The sequence below is a fragment of the Epinephelus lanceolatus genome, chromosome 2 (genome assembly GCF_041903045.1).
Source record: "Epinephelus lanceolatus isolate andai-2023 chromosome 2, ASM4190304v1, whole genome shotgun sequence".
Taxonomy (NCBI): Eukaryota; Metazoa; Chordata; class Actinopteri; order Perciformes; family Serranidae; genus Epinephelus; species Epinephelus lanceolatus.
Genome location: NC_135735.1, coordinates 22,525,494 through 22,548,541, shown reverse-complemented (window position 1 = coordinate 22,548,541; position 23,048 = coordinate 22,525,494). Strand labels below are relative to the sequence as shown.

General features: G+C 41.2%; 1 protein-coding gene across 3 annotated transcripts in view; it reads right to left on the bottom strand.

The window, feature by feature from the left end:
• The window catches only part of syt7b (synaptotagmin VIIb), a 158,536-nt gene that overhangs the window by 41,154 nt on the left and 94,334 nt on the right, over positions 1–23,048 (bottom strand). For 2 of the 3 annotated variants that reach the window (XM_033628611.2, XM_078175312.1), the window contains exons 5-6: positions 18,315–18,515; positions 9,368–9,715 (exon numbers count right to left, since the gene is read on the bottom strand). In XM_033628611.2, coding sequence (XP_033484502.2) covers positions 9,368–9,715; positions 18,315–18,515 — 549 coding nt within the window. The remainder of the gene's footprint in view (positions 1–9,367; positions 9,716–18,314; positions 18,516–23,048) is intronic. The other variant, XM_078175317.1, reaches the window with a different exon arrangement.

Sequence of the window (23,048 nt, the reverse complement as noted above, 5' to 3'; positions counted from 1 at the left end):
AAACATTGGATTTCATTGCTTTATTTCCTTCCCTCTGCAGGGGATACAGTTGGAGGGTGTAGTTTGGTTGAAAGAAAATAGTTCCTACATGAAACTGCTCACAACAAGGTCTGTGATTATCCTGAACAACCAGAGGCCTGTACTACGAAGCAGGATTTGGAGTTAGCGAGGTAACTACAGGGTTAACTCTGGGTTTTCAGTGCTATGAAGCTGGTTCTCTTTTTACTCGTTTACACACTAAATTCACAAATTTAGCAGGATCTTAACACATGCAGAGTTTATTTTAGTCCCCAGTGATAGTGTTGATATTTTACACTCTGATTCCATCACTGCAGCTCAAAATAACATTAGACATCTGTGTTGTGAGAACTGTAAAAAAAAAATAAATAAAAAAAAAAAGATAATATTTTATCAGTGAAATAATCAACACACCGTTAATCAGCTCCACTTAGTATCAGTGCAACATTTCGGTCAGATAGTCCTCGTCAGTCATTAACTAGTCTACTTTTCTACTTGTTCATTTGGTAGCATTAACCTGTCTGGCATTACTTTAAAGTGTTTTATGTGACATATTCATTGTCACCTAAACAGCAAAAAATACTCTATACTAATGTCACTTATAGTCTAGTGATACCTACACATAATTTAAGACTCGGCCGATGTTTACATTTTGGATAACATTTTCAATATTTCTACATTTCCGTTATAAGATTACAGAATATTGTTCACATCACAGACGGCAAGGTGATGTGATGGTTAGCACTGTCGCCTCACAGCAAGAGGGTTCCTGGTTTGATCCCAGGAGGTGGCCCGTCTGTGCCGAGTTTGCATGTCAGTGTGGGTTTTCTCCGGGTACTCCAGCTTCCTCCCACAGTCCAAAGACATGCAGGTTAACTGGTGACTCTAAATTGCCTGTAGGTGTGAATGTGAGTGTGAATGGTTGTCTGTCTTTATGTGTCAGCCCTGTGATAGTCTGGTGACCTGTCCAGGGCGTACCCCACCTCTCGCCCAATGTCAGCTGGGATAGGCCCCTCCGCGACCCTCAAGAGGATAAGCGGTTATGAAAATGGATGGATGGATCACACACCATTAAGATTTTCAGTACTTTTTCATCTCATATCATATGGAGTAGCCATATGGTGTCACTCCTCTATCACATGAACGTGCTCATGGCTGGATAGGAAAACCCAGAGTGACTGAACTTAACTTAACTTAACCAGCTTTGTAGTACCAGTTATCCAGACAACGAGTGTTAGTCAAACCAGAGAACAAAAAGATATCCTGGGTAAGCTGAAACGGCGTAGCATTTCATAGTACAGGCCTCTGGTAATGATTTCTGGAAAGAGACGTTGCTGTTTGGTGTTTCAATTTTTTTTTTTTTCGTGCTTTGAGCACCACAAGCTGAGTGCCACCTAGTTCCATTACATTCAAGAGAGGACAGACGTCTCTACGGCTGATATCTCCAACACTTGGCAACTCACACCAAAAAAATCTAGACTGTTAAATAGCATTATATGTAAGTGGAAAAATATGTATTGTTGTTTTGCGTGTGAACTGTCCCTTTAACACTAATACTAATATGATACTTTTAAGTAATTCAATGAAAATGTTCTAATCTGGCACATAGATTCATATAATCAGAAAACACAATCTGCCATTGCCATCATCAGTATTCTCCTTTACACAAATAATTCATGCACAACCTTCAGCCGTGCGGCAAATTTTTTCTCTTTTCTTGTATTAGAAACTAAGACTACATTAGAGGTCAGAGGAAAATAGATTTGCTGTCACAGAAACGAGATCTAAAGACTGTTTTTTTCCTTTGCCACCACCTTAACCAACCCTCTCTGAGTGTGCTATTAAAAGCCATCCAGCCTTTGAATTACTACAAAGTCTTATTCTTACATTTGGGATAATGCGCAGTGCCCATCATGACTTAATGTTCTGTATGCTGTAGCATTAGCATGAGCAGCTTCTGTTGCAGAATCAGATGATTTTGCTTTTCTTTAGTTCTTTAACACTGACATGATGCTTTATGGGTCATAGCAGAGTACCTCATGCATTCCTAATATTAATAGTTTTAGAGCATACTGTGTCTAATTAAAATACAGGGGATGACACCAGGGATATTCATCATGGGCTAACCTTTGATATATATAACCTGTTACAAACATACATAAGGTGCTTCTTATTATAATTCATTGCCACAGTGTGTAAGGTTATATAATGCATTAGTGCACACTGTGTACTCACAGGAACGCACTCATTTTAAAGTGTTTTTTAATCCACAGTAGATACGGTCGTCATAGAAATGTGTTTGGCTGAAATAAGCATCATTAACAGGAAGGCTTAGAACCACTGATGCCTCCATGGCTTTATCATCCTCTGTTATCTGTTTCCTAGACAAAAAATAAATGTGGTAAAAATAGAAATGCAGAAACCTAAAAAAAGGATTGGAATTGTTTCCGAGAGGAAAAAAATAGAGGCAATCGAAATGACATGCAGGGAAAAAAAGGAAGAAAAAGCAGAAAGAAATCCATGAAAATTGAGGTGGCCTTAACAAAAACCTGCAACAAAGAAACATATCAAGTTGATTTTCAGCTGTTATTCTCCCTCTAAACATGCCTGAGGTCATTTAAATTACGTCTCACTGAAGTATGCTGCACCGTGAATTCAAGAGGCCATGCAAACGGTGACCTTAACAAATGAACATTTGCCCACAACTAACCTTGTAATTCACAGTCCTAAAATAACAACCCACATGTAGGCACATATTGTACACTATGCTGGCTTCTCATACTGTCCTCTTTGCCTCCACAATGCTCTTTTCTTTCCTTTGTACAGTCTCTAACATAGCGTGCTGTTCCAAGGACAACCTTTGTGTATTTACTTTACCACAGTCATTTCTTAAAGGGCAATTCAAACATGATTTTTCTCATTTCTTGCATCCGTAAACATCAGCTGGCTGCCAATTTTAAGGAATAATTAAAAAGCAGTTATCATGATTTTCCATTTTTATCTTGTAGATTCTGGTTTAGACGTTGGTTTGACCAGGTTATGAATGACAGAGGGTGTGTTCTTACATAATCACAGAGAATGGAGATAATTCCTCAAACAAAAAAACAAATTGAGACATAGGTGTCGCGTTCCTTGAACCGTGTGTCAATATGAAACACTAATAAAACACAATCAAAACATCTTAAACCCTGCCAAGATTAACCAAACACTAGGGTTGGACCAATGTAAAAATGTTCAGAACGATCTGATATTAAGCCAAACATCACACTGGACCGACATACTGAATTTTGCCATTAGGTGTTGCACAGCAAATGAGTGTCAGACTATTGTTTCCCATTGTGTAAAATCTGAGCTCTCTGTGTACACTGAATTCTTTCAGTATGTACTTCTGTTACATCCTGTAAGCAAACAACATTCCCATCAGCTGTGATCAGACTTGAGATGTAACTGCTTAAAAGATGGGTGGGTAACCTTTTTGCCATCTTCCATGTTTTATATTGTGATATTTACTGAAAATTACATACTATATAGCCAACAGTAGTCTTGCGTGTTATTAGCGAGCTTTGAGCTCCCTGGCAATCTCCTTCCAGCCAGCTGCCACCTAATCTAAGATTTTGTAATGAAATGAGTCGGTATTATGTAGACAATTCCTCATTTCTTCATAAATCAGCTGTTTGTGGCACTTTCAAAGCAAGCGACAGGAATAAATAGAAACAGGACAAAAGTCGCATCATGTCGCTTGCGTCCAGTTAGGACACCTCTTTTATCTGCTTCAAATTAACAATGTTGCCATTTTATTGCAGTTTTACTTTTCTAACTCAGCCATGTCTCCTCTTGCCACCCCAAAAAACACACAACCTTTCTTGTAAACAAATACAATGTGCTCTTCCCATCTCTACTGAAATTTAATCTCCTTCGAGTTGCTGTGCTTGGCTCATGGCCTGTCAGACACTAGTGGCTCCATAAATCTGTTTGTAAATATATAAAGCAACACATTCTCACTCCACCCTCTTTCCACATCCACATACAACGTGAAAGGTACCCTGAGTGCGTTGGTTGTTGACGTTCTGGGACGCCATGTAAAGTTCTGCCTGTTACATGCATCGTCTTCTTTCAAGATACACTTCTGTTTTTACAGGAAATTTACATTTACATACAGTCTCTTCAAGAATAAATGCACCACGTCAGTACAACACCGCGAACCGCCTTTTTTTTCCCCTTCAACAACTAAAGCACATGGTTGGGTTTAGGAAATAAGAACAGGCTTTGGCTTTATAATCTTAAGGGATGCGAACACTGCTTTCCAGGGTGAAAGTCAGTGTTTGTTGGACCTATCCACCAGCCATCCCACCCTCTGACTTTCACTGCCTTAACTTTCCCCCTGATGCTGCCGGGCGCCATTGTACCTTAACAGCGACTGGCCGCGTATCATGCCGAGATTAGAGGAAAGCTGTTTTTGTCGATGACACCGCAAGTCACTGCGCAAGCGCTGGATTTCGATTTCAACTTCGGAGTGAGATCAGTTATAAACATACTACAATGTTAATCACGTTGTAACACTGCTTTTTACTAATGCAATACAAGTCGGATTTAACGCTGTGACTCTGTTGGCACAGGTTGCTGATGTAGGCTACTTTTCAATTTGCAATAATATGTCATCATGGCAAATGTTGGTTCAGCTGGTTTGCATAAAATCAAACCGGTTTAAGCTCATACACCAGAACAGACCAGCAAAGCTGGAAATCGACCCATCTCTACCAGATACTAAGTTACAATACGATTATAGAATAAATAGAATCAGATAGCAAGAGGATCACCAACAATATGTCGTCCTTTTTTGCTTGTGACTGATTATTTTTTTATCAGTTTCTCCATATTTTTCTTTAAATCTTCTTCCTCTCATCTCTCCATATCTCACACTTCTGATTTTATTTCCCAGTCTGCATGCACTTTCTGTAGTGCATTCCCTCCTTAACAAGAGGCTGTTTGTTGGAGCAATATCGACAACAAGAGGAACACATTAGCACTTGAGAGACCACTGGGGATGTGTAAACAGTAGCAACATGAGGCTCGTCGATAAGGTGAATGGATTTGTATAGATGTCCAAAAAAGACACGCGCACTCCAACCGGAGGGCTCTGAAATCATTACCACCTACAGCGCCTGTATTGATCTGAAATGTACGCGGGGAGGCTCAGTTGCCACAATGTGTGACAGGCATGGACACACGTGGAAGGTGAAACTGCTGCGTTCGGTTGTTCATACCCCACTGATCACACGATATCCCCTCTCACCACAGTGTGTTTCCCCCTCGGGGTCAACAACTGACGTGTTTGGTTCAGTGAGATTCATGAGGACAGGGACGATGGGCAATGCCACCTCCCTATATATGTGCCCAGCCTTATTTGAATGATGATTCACATAGGCAGGGAGGTCACTGGCCCGGAGACACTGTTAATGGGAAGACACGCAAAAAGTGCAGGAGTGTGGAGCTGTGTGCGTGGATGTGTGTGAGTGTCTATGTTCACGGGCAGGAGGGGAGGGGGGCGGGGCGTTTACGTGATGGTGCTTTGTGGAGCACATCATCTGCAATCTATCATTCAAGTCAAGCGGAGGAGGAGAGCTCTCCGTGCTTACCATCTCAAAACAATCAGTAGCCTTCGCACACCAGCAGCCGTCCTACTCAGCAGTGGATGAATTGGAGAATCACTGGTGTCAGAAAGACTGTAAAGATCTTTGCTAACTGTGGGGTGAAACAATACTTCTTCTGAACCCTGGTCAGTTTAGTTGTGGTTATTTTATCATGTGTTACTGAACGTTTTTTGGATCAATTCTGTGTCATGTAGAGACTTACAGTGCACTAACTGCAGTTTAAGTGTAAATGCAGTTTATTTAGCTATTATGCTTCATGCATTTTTATTCAACAAGTTCAATCTCTTTAGGAATTAGCATTTTGACAACTTTCCAATGCTGCCCAGCAGTTTAGAGTCCTAGTGAAATGGACATTAGAACATCTTTAGCTTCTATACTGTGATGTATTTTCCAATGAAATGGAATATTTGAGCAGTGTGCAGTTACAAGAGGGATTTAAATCAAATCCTTTGCATTTGATTATACTATCAAAAATGGGCAGGCTTAGAGTTTAGCAGGATATGGAGCAACAATGAGCTACACCTCCCTCACCATTAGACCAAGAGGATAACCAGTAGGAGAGATGGATAAATGAGATTAATGAGTGAATGAATTAGACCTTGGCTCAGCCACATTGTTTTGGAAATTAAAGCAAAGGTTTGATCATTAAAAAGTGGGTGTGTCATAACATTAATGCCCCAATGGTCCAAGAGACAGAATAGTGGTATCCATCATTGTCAATTGTTTGCTCCATGTAAGTTAGTGGCTGAGGCTGCTAAAATGCCTTGCACATAATCTGGAGCAGACTTATACTACTTTCCTCAAGTGGATAAATTCTGACCCATGGCCCATAATGATGGCATTTTGGGTAAATGAATACAAACTGAAGTAGCGTGCTAGCTCTAGCTCCATACAGCTGAAACTTACAGATTGATTGATGGGTGGACGTCATGATATTATTGGTTGAAAATGGTTGGTCAGTGATTTTTGTACCCAAGGCACCCCAAAGGGCGAGCCAAAATCTCAAGGCACACCTGTACTTATATCTGTACAAAATAGCTTCTATAATGTGTGTTATCACTACAAGTCCATACCCATTGAGTACAGCATACCATACCATGACTTAGTCATACCAAAAATTAGAAAAAAAACAACAACATTTGGCCACAGGGGGAGCCACAGTGATCGGTCTCATTTTAGCCATTTTTAAGCATTTTTCTGTTGTTATAGTGCCACCCAGTTGCCAATTAGAGTTAAATTTCTCCAGTCACCTTGAGGCGTCCTGTTCTACATATCTACCAAGTTTAGTAAAAATCGATATGGCGGTTAGGCCTAGATAAGAAATTAGCTCTCTAGCGCCCCCATTTTGTTTGATGGGGTCAATAATGGAGGGGTCCCCTCAGATTATGTGTGGTCATATGCCTACAAAGCTGCGTGGTGATCGATGAAACCCTTGAGATGTTAAACACCTTTATGTGATGAGCCACGCCCTCTGCAATATTCATTGCCTTATAGAAGCTCAATTTTTGTAAGTTTCCCAACTTTTGCCAAGAGGGAACTTTAGATATTGGTCCCTAGATTATGTTCACCGAGTTTCATGCAGATCAGTCAAACTTCTTAGGAAGAGATTGATTTTAAGTGTTTCCCAAAAAATTCAAAATGGCAGAAAATCTGATATGGAATCTAATGTGTTCCTCATGAGGAGAGGCATCTCTGTGCAAAGTTTCATGTCTCTACGACATACGGGGCATGAGATATGCCCATTCAAAGTTTGCAATTTCAATCGGTTGCTATAGCGCCCCCATTTGGCCAATTGAAGTAATATTGCTTCATTTGCATCCTCCCATGACCCTCTACTGCTGTGCCAAATTTCACACTCTTATCACGCCATAAGAAAAAAAACAGAAAAAATAAGACAGGTAGCTTTCATGATTCTGTCTACTGACATTTTTCTTTTCTCTTTTCCTCCGGTGGTAGGATGTCTTCGCTGGAGCTTTGCTGTAATTTGCTCTGTACAATAAAGGGATCCATTGTCACATTCACAGCTTTCTCCTTTTAAATGTTATCATCCCTCACACTGGCTGCCTATCAGGGCTTTTGATGTGTCACACACTTATAATTCCCATGCTCAAGCAGTAACAAATATTTCCCTGTTAAGTGTTTTTTTTTTTTTAAATAACTAAAAAATAAATAAAAAAACTTATATTAAATTACATATTTTAGCTAGGGTTTGCCTCTTTACTAGGAAATCGGTGCACACAACATACTGATACAGTCAATTAAAAATTCGATCATAATTTTTTGTATAGGCCGAGTTGCATATTGCAGTGATAATGTGGGGTTATAACAAAATCCCACGGCATCACAGCACACCACTTGAGAACCAATGATATAAAGAAATGGATTTTTTTGTGTGTGCACATATGCAGTTAAATAGGTGCACAAAATTTCCAGGTATATGATCTTAAAGGGTTAAAAATGTTTTTTTTAATATTTCATCTTGACTTTAAGTTGTTTCATGGCTCCTCCATACTGCTGTATTGCCATGAATATAGACACAAAAGATCCACAAAGGGAAATAACCTTACAACAGCACCTACATGTTACTGCAACTGTGCAGTCCATGCATGAATGCTGAGAAGATGCACGCATGCAACAGAGGAGCCATTTTGTTAAGGCTGGTTTCACGAAACCTTTTTAAATTCACTTTAATTCATGAATGCACTTTCGACAAGTTAAACCCAAGTTTGTGTTTTTTTCAGTCAAACACAGGATGAGGACTGCTGGTATAAGTATAAGCCTGTCATTGGCCACCATTTTCCAGATGAAAACTCCTCCTGTTCTGCCATCTGCACGTTACCATTTTTAAAATCCCTGTTGCTACGTGAAACTAGCTTACATATGTAGACCTATCTTCATAGTTTGTTTTGGTGCTGCATGTGAAACTTCCGAGCTAATGTTTTATGTGACTTTTACTTTTGCAGAGTTTTTACAATGCCAGGGCTCACTTCCCAAAGAGAAAATGTTTCACCAAAACAAGTTCCCTGCCAACAATGTTTTACAAGGGCACTGTTGCTGCATCTTGGGCTTAACTGCACCCAAGACAATTGTAATTGGTTTAAAGAAATACAAACAACCCAGAGCGTTTTTTTAGTGCAGACTCCTGATGGGTTCAGCCAGACCTTTCTCCAGCACTGGCACAGCGGAGGTCTGGCTATGTGAGACTAGGTTTTCATTAGACCCTCTGGAGTTACTCAGTATTTGCAATATATACAATACACGTTAAATATATGACATTATTCAGATGTAAGATCTACACCTCTGCATTCAGTGGTCTGTTTTCAATTGCCAGTGTGCACAAACTCAAACAAACATACACACACAGACACAGGATGACAAACAGAACTGAAAGGCCGTCCAAAAATCACTATGCAGCATACTCACAGAGAATATAGAGTGTCTGAGAGAGAAGACTGCTACTACTGATGGCAGACACACTGACATGACTAGCTATTAATGCGCATAATGTGAAAAAATCTGACACATCTGACACATGCATCACATGCTACACCCTAAAAAATGATCATAGCTGATTTGAATCAATGTCTCGGGCGCAGCCTCAACAACTTTTCACCATTTAAAGTTTTGCAAAGGTAGTGTCTCCTGTCACGTTTTTCTCATGCAACATTTCACAGAGCAGAAAATGTCATGACACTTACAAGAACGACTTGACATCCAGCCCTCTGTTGCGGATCTGCTCCATCATGTGATCCCAGCTGCCAGGATTTGACCTTGACCGGCCTGCCCCTGTTCCTCTGTACCGGGAGGCTCCAGCCGGACTCCCCCGGACCCCCCGCGGGCCCCCACGGTGGCCCCCGCCGCCTGGGCCTGTATGCAGCTGGCCCAGGCTCTGTGAGGTGACTGGGGGGTCGTTAGGGCCCGGAGGAGGCTGGTGAGTGAGGGGCTGTTGGAGGCTCTGCTGCCGGACCAGGGGCCGAGGGCGCGCCACGGCTGAGGACGGGATGTGCTCCAGGGTGGAAGCAGACGAGAGGGAAGCGTCCCCAAAACTGAGCAGACACATGGGAGCAGCGAGGACAGAGATGGGTACAACAAGTAAGACATTGGAGTTAGCGATAACATGAGACACACAGGACAGGGCAGGTCGTTTTTTTAAGGATTTAGAGGAGATCAACGTAAAATAAATAAAACGAAAATAACACATGATCATGTTGATATCAAACGGAAGACGCAGAAGATAAAAATGGCAAAAACATATATAGATACAGCAGAGATTGAAATGTGGGAACACAGTGTTTCAGTGGTGAATATCCAAGGGAGAGAAGATCAAGAGAGAACAAACAACAAAGAAGATCAGTAAAAAGAGGGAGAGAGGAAGGAGAGAAAGAACAGAGTTGTCAAAAAAGCTTTAGATTACTGTTCAACATCTGTATAAAAAACAACTGTGTAGGATTTCAAGCTTATGCTGCATGACAGTGTGCGAGTGCGTGGATGGGCTGGCATGCAACGTGTAAACATTCAATTATTCTTCTGCAAACTGGTGTCAAAACAAACCTCTGCAGTGAAAGTGCAATTAAATTCAAGCCAAAAGTATCAGTATCACTCAAGTTGAGTCTCCATCTGCAGCGCTAAATTGTTTCTGTATGTTACCTCTCCCCCTAATTAGCCTTGACCTACTTCTCCCCTCAGTCTACCTCTAAGGTCCTGTCTGCTCCTGCTCCTGTTCTCCCTTCCCACTCTTCCCTTTACCTCCGCGCTTCTTAGCTCAACTGCTCTCCATCTCCTCTGTCCATTCATCTTTTCTCCACCCTCAGCCCTCACATCAATCTCTCTCCACACCACCTCCAATCAGTGTTCTTTAAGTCCGCTCTCTAATTACCGGTCTGCTACTCTTACAATCATGTAATAATGCTTCACCGCTTATCCTGCCTTCAATCTCTGCCCTGCCTGATAACTGTAAGCTTGTGCTAAACAGCTTCTGTCTGGAGCTAATGCTGCGAGGGAGGATTTACTGCCTGGACTTGAGTTGTGTTAGCGCTCGCTCTCCAGTATTAACTCAGCTCTAACTCTGCTGGAGAGCCAGGAGACAAGCCCCCTGAGGAGCAGAGCAATGCTGGATCAAGTAAATACAAGGCAGAGCTCATATACATGCACCCATGCATGCAGGCTTTCTCTCATACACACACACACACACACTCACAGACACACACATATTGCACGCCATTAGGTCTTTCCCGAGGACAAGCTTTGATGAGAGTGTTTATTTACTTGTGCATAATATTCTAACTGAATAAATGTAAATTAATGTATAAAAGTCTGGATATCTGTTGAGCAGACGTGTTACAGAGTTTTGAGGCGGGAGGAGATATTTTGGGCATTTAAGGTTCCAGAGGTAAAAGTTTATTTTCTGCATCCAACGCTGCACTTTAAAGGCTCGGATGAATCCAAGTTGAATCATCAGTAGAAAAGATGAGCAACTGCATTTAAAGAACATCTGATTATTTAATAAAAGACAAAAATATACAAGCCTATGTACATAAAAACTGAACTAGAGATGTTAACTATGACTCCTAAGATGCATTTTCATAAGAAACTTTAAATCTTATTTATCTGATCGTTTTCAATTTGTTGACGTTCATAATGAATCATCCGTACGTACCAAAGTTTGTTTTGGAGTTCCGCAAGGTTCTGTGCTCGGACCAATCCTATTTACTCTATATATGCTTCCTTTAGGTAACATCATTAGAAATCACTCTATAAATTTCCATTGTTATGCGGATGATACACAGTTGTATTTATCGATGAAGCCAGAAGAAAGTAATCAATTAACTAAACTCCATAACTGCCTTAAAGACATAAAAAATTGGATGAGCACCAATTTCCTGATGTTAAATTCAGACAAAACTGAAGTTATTGTTCTTGGCCCCAAACAACTCAGAGACTCTTTATCTGATGACATAGTTTCTCTAGATGGCATTGCTCTGGCCTCTACCACTACCGTAAGAAACCTCGGAGTAATATTTGATCAAGATTTGTCTTTTAATTCTCATTTAAAGCAAACCTCACGGACTGCATTTTTTCATCTGCGTAATATTGCGAAAATTAGGCCTATCCTGACCCGAAAAGATGCAGAAAAATTGGTCCACGCTTTTGTTACCTCAAGGCTGGATTACTGTAACTCTCTATTATCAGGTAGCTCTAGTAAGTCCTTAAAAACTCTCCAGCTAATTCAGAATGCAGCAGCTCGTGTACTAACAGGAACTAAGAAACGAGATCATATTTCTCCTGTTTTAGCTTCTCTGCACTGGCTCCCTGTAAAATCCAGAATTGAATTTAAAATCCTACTGTTAACTTATAAAGCTCTAAATGGTCAAGCTCTGTCATATCTTAGAGAGCTCATAGTGCCATATTATCCCACCAGAACACTGCGCTCTGAGAACGCAGGGTTACTCGTGGTCCCTAAAGTCTCCAAAAGCAGATCAGGAGCCAGAGCCTTCAGCTATCAGGCTCCTCTCCTGTGGAATCATCTTCCTGCTACGGTCCGGGAGGCAGACACCGTCTCCACATTTAAGACTAGACTTAAGACTTTCCTCTTTGATAAAGCTTATAGTTAGGGCTGGCTCAGGCTTGCCCTGTACCAGCCCCTAGTTAGGCTGACTTAGGCCTAGTCTGCCGGAGGACCCCCCTATAATACACCGGGCACCTTCTCTCCTTCTCTCTCTCTCTCTCTCTCTCTCTCTCTCTCTCTCTCTCTCTCTCATCCTATTACTGCATCTTGCTAACTCGGCCATTCTGGATGTCACTAACTCGGCTTCTTCTCCGGAGCCTTTGTGCTCCACTGTCTCTCAGGTTAACTCATATCACAGCGGTGCCTGGACAGCGTGACGTGTGTGGTTGTGCTGCTGCCGTGGTCCTGCCAGATGCCTCCTGCTGCTGCTGCTGCCATCATTAGTCATTAGTCATACTTCTACTGTTATTATACACATATGACTATTGTCACACAAGTATACTGTCAGATATTAATACATACTTTCAACATATTGTACCACAGTAGCCAGAACTATAACTATAATATTATTACTTTCATTAATGTTGTTGTAAGCTACTGTCATTACCTGCATCTCTCTCTCTCTCTCTCTCTCTCTCTCTCTCTCTCTCTCTCTGTCTCATTGTGTCATATGGATTACTGTTAATTTATTATTCTGATCTGTTCTGTACGACATCTATTGCACGTCTGTCCGTCCTGGAAGAGGGATCCCTCCTCAGTTGCTCTTCCTGAGGTTTCTACCGTTTTTTTTCCCCGTTAAAGGGTTTTTTTTTTGGGGGGGGGGGGGGGTTTCCTTATCCGCTGTGAGGGTCTTAAGGACAGAGGGATGTCGTATGCTGTAAAGCCCTGTGAGGCAAATTGTGATTTGTGATATTGGGCATTATAAATAAAATTGAAAATTGATTGAAGAAACATCCTATTAAAACTATATTGTGTACCTCTAAAGACATGTTAAAGCAAAAGACTGCACTTTCAAACAGCATTTTTTATTCTAAATCAGTTTTGTTTTGGGTTCTTTGGCAATTTCAGCACAGTGTTTTGTTTTCAAAATCACCAACAAAGTGTTTTAAATTTGCTGCAGTTCTGATTTGCACCTGTGACAGGCTTCTTCTACACAGTAAGTGTAGCTGAGGCTTACGGTTATCATAGTATTTAGGGCAATCTGCTGTACCGAGCTGACAGAGAAGGTATGATTTCTAAGAAACACAGTTGGAATAATTACTTCTGATGGCCCTAAAATGAACCTATGTGATCAAAAAGTAAAGCTGAAATTAATATTTACAGCAGCTCCTCACACTCTGAAATCATTTTCATTTTTTCTCATCATTGATGGCTGTGTGCATGTACATTTGGAGCTGACTCAATTCATCTTCATGCTCAAGTAAGTTGAAACACTTCATTGTTTCAAGTCATTAATTGGCAATCATTGAAAAACAACAAAAACTCTTGAATTTAAAACTAACACAAACAAATAGTAAGGTGGATATATTATCCTTTTTATTGTGAATCATGAGTGTGAGTTTTAATGAACTCAAGATCTTAAAGCACCCAATGTAAATGTTAAAGTAGGACTGCAGCTAATTTATTGTTACTGATTAATCTGCAGACTATTCTCTTGATTAATTGTGTCCATTAAATATGTTGTTTTGGGCAACCAACATTTCCAAATCCCAAAATATTAAATATGGAAACGCAAAGACACAAGTTTTGTTTCAACATTTGGGGCACACACACACATGTGAAACAGGGGTTCTGGGGTCCTTCACTAAAAAAAATGAAAGCACTAAAGAGTTATTTTTCTGCATTCTGGTTAATTTTTATGCACAAACTGTCCCTTTTCTGCATCAATTTATGGTGGAAATGTCTGAAAGTTCTTAAAAACAAAAGTCCTCTGCTACTTTCATAATTTATTAGGAACAAATGCACATGTTGTAAATATTGAGGGGGACGTGACCCCTGTATCCCTCCTGAAATCTATGCTTATAAGGGACTGTCACATTTTGGCATTTTCAGTGATTAATAAAACTGTTGCCCATTAACTTTCTGTCAATCAAATAACTGATTAAATGACTAAATGCTGCAGCTCTATTTTTAAAGTTTACCTAACAACAAACTATTTTTAAACTGTAATATGTGCTATACATGTTTCCATTTTGCTAAGATCACATTTTCCTGCCACATGATGGATCGCTCCTCAGGTGAAATCACAACACTTGTCATGTGCCACGAGGACTGGTGGACAGAGGTGAAATGAAATGCTAGAAAAATAAAAGGAAAGGCACGAAAGCGTAACAACACACCACACAGAAATTCTTTGTTTTTGACCATCTGGGCATACAAACCAAACACTGCAGCTATGGTACAGTCACATGTGGATATAAAGAATAAATAGAGAGAATCCAGGGGCACACATAGAAACTATATATTCAGAGTATTTCTGGGTCTGGCAAACATGTTATCATAACTGACATCATGATAAATCAATACATCTGGCTGGATTCATGGTGGCATTAGGCCAGACAGCTGGGAGTCAGTCCATGTGCTAATAAATCTTTCCAGTCTGTTCGGTGTCATAAACTTGGCCAAGAATTTACTCATTTTAAAAATCTGAAGGCTCCACAACACAAGCAGAGTCCCTTCCTTGGTTGTTGTATGTGCGTGCGCTTTCGGGTGCTGTACATCTTTATTGTCTCCTGTATACGTCTGCTCGGCACCGGCACCAGTCATTCATATTCCCTGAGCATGGGCCCTCTTTATCTGCTGTATCCTATTACTGCCTTAGAGGGTTATTTTCACATTTCTTCTTGCTTGAAAGTCAATTAAGATGACTATAAACCTTGAATGATTTTGTAATTAAGGAAAATTGAGGAGGGTGAAGAACAAGGAGACAGTGTCAGAGCGAGAGAAAAAAAAATACCAACAGTGAAGACTGAGCAAGAGCGTGAGAGAGAGACAGACAGGGCGGAGAGGTAAATGCCCAAAAATAGAAACCAATTCCAAAGGAGAAATGGAAATACAGGTAGATCTGAAAGGAGGAGTGACAGGAGTGACGAATAACACAATGCGAAATCAAGTCCAAAAATTATTTTGCAAGTCTAATTGTCGTGTTGTTAAAAAGCCACACGCTGTATCATTAGAAGATTTACTTTGTTCGAAGCAGTCAAACACCAAGAATGATTCATTGATTGTGCGTGGAAGCAATTTATAATCTCTATAAATATCAATTCTGAAGGCAGAGTATTGCTCTCTTGTTTCTAATCAATCTACTGTATAATAACAAGGACACAGTGATGTAGATACAAAGCTGAATGACTGCATGAATGAATGAATGAAGGGGTGAATGAATGAATCTACACACCACACTTGTTTATTAATCTATTCCACTATGTTTTGCTCTGGATTTATTAAACAAACTGCTCAGGCGATTCAGTACAAGAGACTGTTTGATTATCTGGGCTACGATTTACGTACAGAGATCTTACAGTGTATTTATTATTCATTAGTCTCTTCAGTGTGCTAATGTTGTCTTCCAAAAGAAAGCAGCTTCCAATAACTGCCATTTGTTTTAGCATTTCTATACCCAACTCACACACAAGGCACAGATTATTATTTGAATACAGAGCATGTATACAGCTGATATTGGGATCTAGGCTCTGAGCTCATCACTGCGTGCGAGCATACGTTTAATGCTCAGCACAGCTGGAGATCAGTTAGTGAAGATAGCAAACACTTGAGTTTAGACACTTGTTTACTCCAGCCATTTTGCTCTGTGTTACAATACGATTGTGTGATTGTGCTGTGATCAGTTGCCCAAAGTTTCCAATAGTAAGAGCTGGGCTAAACCATATGGACTGGAGTGGTGCTTTCCAAGATGGCGGTTGTGACCCCCAAAGGGTGTCACATATTAAAGTTGATTGGTCATACATGATATGTGGGTAAGGATTGGATCAAAAGCATAAACTATTTTGTCAGTTTTGTCGGTTTTTCTACAATTATTTCTATTCCTTTGGTGAAATACTCAATACTTTTACATTTATCAGGGACCTAAAGCCCAGTTCAGACCAAAGATTTGCAACAAGACGAAATTGTTTTAGAAAGTTGCACGGGAAAGTTGCAGTGGTGTGAACTGACCCATCTCAGCTTGACTCAAGTCGATCAAGGGTGTAATCTGCGAGTTAGTCTGGCTCATCAGATGTAGGCTAAAAGCCTGCCATTGGGCCACTGATTTTGGCCTCCTTCCTTCCGTTATCTGCGTGTTACTGTTTTAGAATCCCCTTCGCTACAGGAAACAACAACAATCACCTCCGAGCTAACACCCTGCACGCTGAAAATGGCATGCTTTGACAAAAATTTGGATTGTGCTTTATGTTGATCTGTTTTCTGACATGGCTAGTCGCAGGTGACTTGCCACATCTTTTAACTCTGGCAGCAGCATGCGCCAGTGACAGTGACTTCACTAATGTACCAATCTGTTCCACGTCAAACAAGCTTCTGTGATACTATCGTAACAATGATATGCTTGAGCCACAAACAGCCAGCAAGTTCTGGGATTTTAATGTGTCCAGTGAGCTAGAGCTTCTGGAGGAGAAAGGCCATTTTAATGACAATATTCGCCAAATGTTCCACCAAAAGAAGTTCAACCTCGGCGCTATTTTGCAAGAGCACTGTCGCCACATACTCAGCTTAGTGCCCGATAGCAAGACCATAACACAGCGTCTGGCTACGCAAGACTACCTGCGACTCAGCTTGTCAAGTTCAACAGCCAATCGGCTTGTAGCAAAGTCAGCTGGCCATGTCAGTTAGGCTACAAATTGTCGGCAGACGGCATGTTTGCTTGTTACGTTTCCATTGACACCAAGCCTGTCTCATTTACACACCTGCAGCTGCTGACACTTAATATTGGTCTCTACCTTCATGATGTGTTGGTATTGGAGGGCGAGTCGCTGCTGCTGCTGCTGCTGCTTGCTGTAAGTGCTTATGTCCCATACACATACTCGCTGACTGATTAATCTGCACTGCTTATTCACATTATTGTGGCGTATTTACTATGAATACGGTCCATCTGAAACTCAGATCGTTTTTTTATGTTTTTGCCTTTTCATTGCTACTAGAAATGCAACAGCATCATCTCACCATTACTAGCTTCATTCATATTTTAAGAGGCACAAATTGTATTCAGGTACTAAATCAGCCCAAAAAGCTAAAAGTTAGACCAGAAGTACAGAGAGTCATTGCTAGTCATATTGGTGTAATCTGGCAGGTTTTCAGAACGTTGAAGACCAGCGCATTTTAAGTAGTCCATCTTAATATGAATCTTGGTCTGAATTGGGCTTTCAAGTGAGTGCAAACAACTGCTCACCACTGTTACATATTGTATGAAATCTAGGATGAGGTCAGAAGTGGAATCTGTTTTGTTTTGAGTATCAACAGTAAAAATGTCAAATTTTAATGGGATTATTTGATTGTGTTTGCAGAGGTTGATAAACAGTGAAATTTGGTTAAAATGTAGCTGCGCTGAATCATGTTTTAGCAATGGGTTTCTTTTGTATCAGTGGTCTAATAAAACTGCTCCCCTGCTGTTCATGCAACCCACTCTAAATTTAAAAAGCTGTTACTTCGGATGAACAAGCACGCCATCTTTGAAGATTTTCTGCAAGCATCTGTTTTGTTTGAAATTCTCGAAACTGTCACAGCCTTCAGTAAATTGGAGACTGCAGAGAAACAGCATGACTGTGTGGATTCACTTTGTCTGAGACTGTCCTGACATCAGCTGGTGGAGGGTTGGCAGCTGACATAAAAATGGTATTTGTTTATGAGTGACAAAGCTCTCTGTAGTCGAGGGACTTCAACCAGCAGTTACTCATGCATCACAGGTGCACTCCACAAAGGAAGCTGGCCTTTCTTCCAGCCCGTCCTTACATTACCTCCATCTGCATGGTGTCAAACATTCCTTCTCTTCATGTCAATCTTTGAGTGTACATGCAACAGTGCCATTCACTATGTTTATACAAGCTCACACTCTGCCTTGATATCCACTCCATGCTGTTGTTGTGCCCCCTGTTGCCCCTCATGCGTGCCCCCTGTCACCATACGCCACTCACTTGCTAAACCGTAGGCCTCCGGCATGCATGTGGCTCTGGACCGTCTGCCAGCGCCCGGCCTTGCTGCCCCCGGTCACCATGCTTCGAACGCTGTCACTGCGACTGGGCCCCGCCCCAGTCCCAGAGCAAGCACCACCCCCGCTGTCACTGGTCCCCGGCGAGGGTCCAGCACCGCCCTGCCCACCCTTATCCACGGCCCCACTGGGAGGAGCAGCGGGCCGGATCAGAGACAAAGAAACACCGACAGACAGGAAGAAAAAACCAGGATACAAAGAAGAGAGAGAGACGGACAGACGAGAGACAGACGCACAGACGTACAGAGCCGGAGGGCAAAAGATTCATCAGTGAAGTTAGTCAAACCGGTGAGTTAGACACTTTGTGAGCTCTCAGATCAGTCTCAAGTGTCCAGTATACAACAACAACAACAACAACAATCCTGAGCAGCCACTGCTGGTCGGCAAGACAGTCAGTAAGTAAACAGTGAAGAGGTCTGAGCTGAGATTTACTGTGTAACCCTGTGAGTAAATTGGAGAGCACAGTTGTCTTTTTGTGTGGACTGAGACAAACACATCTCTTCCAAAGTGCAAAGGTTTTGTCTAAAACTGCACTGAATTGATGGCCATTGGATCACTTTATAAAGACAAATTATAATGCCCAATTCATCTGTGTAGTACTAGCAAAGTAAAGAGATTTAATACATTAGAAATCAGTTTGTGAAAATATTTCAGGTGAGAAATAGGCCACAGAGTTTCAAGAGTTTGGAGATGCAGCAGGTCGACCTCATTTCCCTCCACACAGGGGACAGCGAAGACAAATCTGGCTCTGTGAATTGGGCATAATTGCTGCATAACAATGCAGATGCATCATCTTCAGGTTTTAAGATGCAGGTGATAATAGCAGAACACAAATGTCTCTCGTCTCTCAGCAACTCAGCTGCACATCCTTAGTAAAATCATGCCACCTAACCCACCCCAGCTGACCTCGACTTAAGACGTCACAGAGACGAGTACAGACAGAATGTCGGCTTCAGTACAGGGACCTTTCACTGACTGAGGACAAACCACACAACACACAGCTGCACAACAGGACAATGTCTTCAACAACATTTAGACATCAAGTGTAGGCTGGCGGTAAAATGAATGATTTCTCACCAAACAATTCGATATTTTCTGGCTACCTGTTGTGATTAACATGTCAATACTACTCTCAAAAGCAAGTTATCAATACCCTAAAAGCTGTCCGGTGCATACAATTCATTTTTCTGCAGCACTTTTGTTCCTTTGTCACCCTGACTCCTAGAAATTACATTTATATAAAACCAATTTGCAACAAATACGCTTTGAGGAAAACACAATGCCGAGCAAATTATGGTTTCTATTAACATAATGGTGCTAATGTTGCTAGTTAACGTATCTGGCAAGGCACAAAACGTTGATACTGAACATATCGGCAAAGTGTTAACTGAAAATATATTTCAGTTGTTTTCTGACAAAACAGGCAATCTTGTAATACAGTATCTACTCGCAGTGACTAAAGAATTTTTTTACTACCTTTTAAATTAACATCTAACTAAATTCACAATCTTTCCCTAAATTAAAGTGCATCCTCCTCCCCAACTACCTCCTTCCAGAGCCTCAGTGCATAAATGTAGTGTTTGTTGTTAAGAAATGTCTCTGAACATTTTCCAGGCAGCAGTTACGTTGCCACTACATCGCAAATGACCCTCCGCTAAGTCCCCCCCCTCAAGCGCAGACTGGCCAGTCAAAGCGTAGCATTAGCCAGCTCCACCAAGTGTCCGACAACGACATGGCTGTGCTTCACAGACTCTCAAGCAATCTAGAATTTAGAATTTAGAATTTATTTCAGTCTGCAAATAGAAATAAGAGCATCATGTATTAGTCTACAAATTTATGTAAATGAAGTCGCACCCTCTCACAGATGGCTAATACTTAAATAGTACAGTGCAGAACATTACAATGAAATAATTTAACATAATGTAGACACTTCTATCTATTCACATTTTCTTTATTTCCTGGCTTGTCTTGTGGATATCCAGCTAAACGTGTCTGGGACACCGGTAATGATGATACTTGCTACCTGGAGAGGTTGGAAGAAGATAAAGGTATCGTCACTGTTCCAAAATGAAACTCAAACCCTGAAAAGTGTAGGGTTAGCTAGCTAGCTAATAAAGGTATAGCCTAATGAAAGTTATACACATACTTCCTTCCTTTTTAATGATAATGTAAAAAGGCCTACCCTGCTCTATAGGAACCAGTGAAGTGAAACAGGGAAACTTTATCAATTTTCAGCCAGCTATGTGTCATTGCAGTGTGTGCAGATGAATGGTGTTTGGCCTCCCTTAGAGCTCCTCGCATGTCCACCAGTGGAGTTGCGGGCGCTGGCAGCACAGGGGGAAGCTACACATCATTAATCTGCATACACTGTAATGACACATAGCTGGTTGAAAACTGGCAACGTTTTCCTTTAATTTCATTGATGTCTATTTTAATCTCCAGTGATGTGTTGGCTCACTTTTATACTGCGATATGAAGCTTCAAGCCTAACTATACAGAGGCCTTACAGAAGCTATAGTTTCTAACTAGCTTCATCTTTTCAAACTGCTTTTGCTGCTGAGTCAGTTTGACATCCTGGATATATCCTTCAAACACATATTGTAGACCCCTCTGTCTGCTGCTCTCTGAAATCACTTTGTTGTTTGTCCAAAAACTCTGATGACATTTTTTCAGGGAGTGCAGTTAGTTAACAGTGTGGGCTCCATGCTAGCTCCAACAGCATGACAGACCATCACAAAGGAGTGGGGCTTAGCGGAGGGTCAATTAAGAAAGCAGTATAGTACCATATAGACTTAATGTCTGGGAGACAGTGCTGGCATTGTAACTGTTTATTGATTGTATTTTCCTTGTGTGTTTTAATGTGGTTCTAATGGATTTCCTCAGGTTATGTAAAGCACTTTGAATTGCCTCCGAGTTTGAAAGGTGATAAACAAACAAACCTGCCTAAAAGCATCATTATCTCGACAGAAAGGAGTAACATATTGTTGACTCACTGATCTGCTATCACATTTCTTAGAAATGCCGCCATCATCAGCCGATTAAATGCCACTCAAATATAGATAATTATCTCAATAACGTAATGCAAGGCAATCACAACAGCCGCTGCTGCTCGCTGATTTTACAATAGTTTCAACATCACTGCACAGATGCAGAGTAATTGATCACCCTGCGGTTCTGAAAGAGTCAAGTGAGTTGTAATTAGAGGGGATAAGAATGAACAGGTTCACTTAATGCCTCAGTGACGTGTGAGATGCATCTAAATGATGGAGTGCAGGTTGATACGAAACAGACGCTCTACCATCCAAACACTTAATTGCTGTACTGTACACAGCAGAGACGGTGTCACTATTTTTGGAATAGGGCTCAGTAGACCAGACTCAGGAGGGCTATCAGGCAGCCTTAAACCACTTACAGTACTATGAGTGATGGTGGGAGTAGTGACAACAAATGAGCAGAAAACACGGAGCGAGTGGAGGAAGAGGTGAGGGGAGTAAAAACACACACACACACATATGACTTTAAACACACAAAAACAACACAACGGTGAAAAAAGTAGAACAGAAACCACCCCATTAAAGGAACGGTTGCACACTTTGGGAAATGCACTCCTAAGCTCTCTGGCAGAAAGGTTAGATGAGAAGATTGACACCACTCTCATATCTGTCTGTTCATCGTTAAGCTGCAGCCAGCTGACGATCAGCTTAACTTAGCACAAAGACTGGAATCAGTAAACAGATGTTTGAACATGACTAAATCTGTCTGAGTCTTAACACCTCTTAAACTCACAAATTAGCAGGTTGTGTCTTATTTGTTTAATCAGAGGTGTCAAGCACGCAGCCCCAGGGCCGGAACTGGCCTGCCTAATGGGTCCAAACCAGCCCACTGGATGACTCTGCATAACTAATATTGGTGTGCTTTATAAGGCTAAGAGGCACCAGACTTCAGGAGCAAGTTAAACAGTGAGTAGCCTACTTTATGTAAAATCCTGCTTCAGAGGCTTTTCCACCCTGGCCAGAATACAGTCCACTGAAAAAACATTGAATACTCAATGTGGTTATATTTAAAGACATTGAACATTACTGGTCCAGCCCACTTGAAATCAAATTGGACTGTATGTGGCCGATTAATTAAAAGGAGTTTGACACCCCTGGTTTAATCCGTACAAAGAAAATGCCAGTTTAAAGTGTTGGTTATGTGCTGGTCTATTTCTTGGCAAGGTGCAGTAACTTTCTGGAGTTTCTGCTAGTTGCCTGGCAACTGGTCCAAACCAAGAGATAGCCCGATACATAACCAACCCAGTATAACAGCAAATGTCATTTTTACACTTTGGTTTTTGTACAGAATAAAGAAACCAGACATAATGTGTTAAACAGCGGGCTTCAGAGGGGCTGGTAGGTGGCTTTTGTTATGTTGAAAGAGCCAGGCTAGCTGTTCCCCTGTCTCCAGTCTTCATGCTAGCTACCACATTATAGACCTGAGATTTAACAATACAAAGTGAGAGGCAGAAAGTGGTGCTGATTTTCCCATCTTACTCTCTGCCAGTAAATATGCATACACCCCAAAATGTCAAACTAACCCATGAGTGAGAAAAGGTAAACTAACAACATGCTCTAACTCCTAAGTCGTCAAATGCCGCTGCTTTGTCAGTGGACCTTTACAG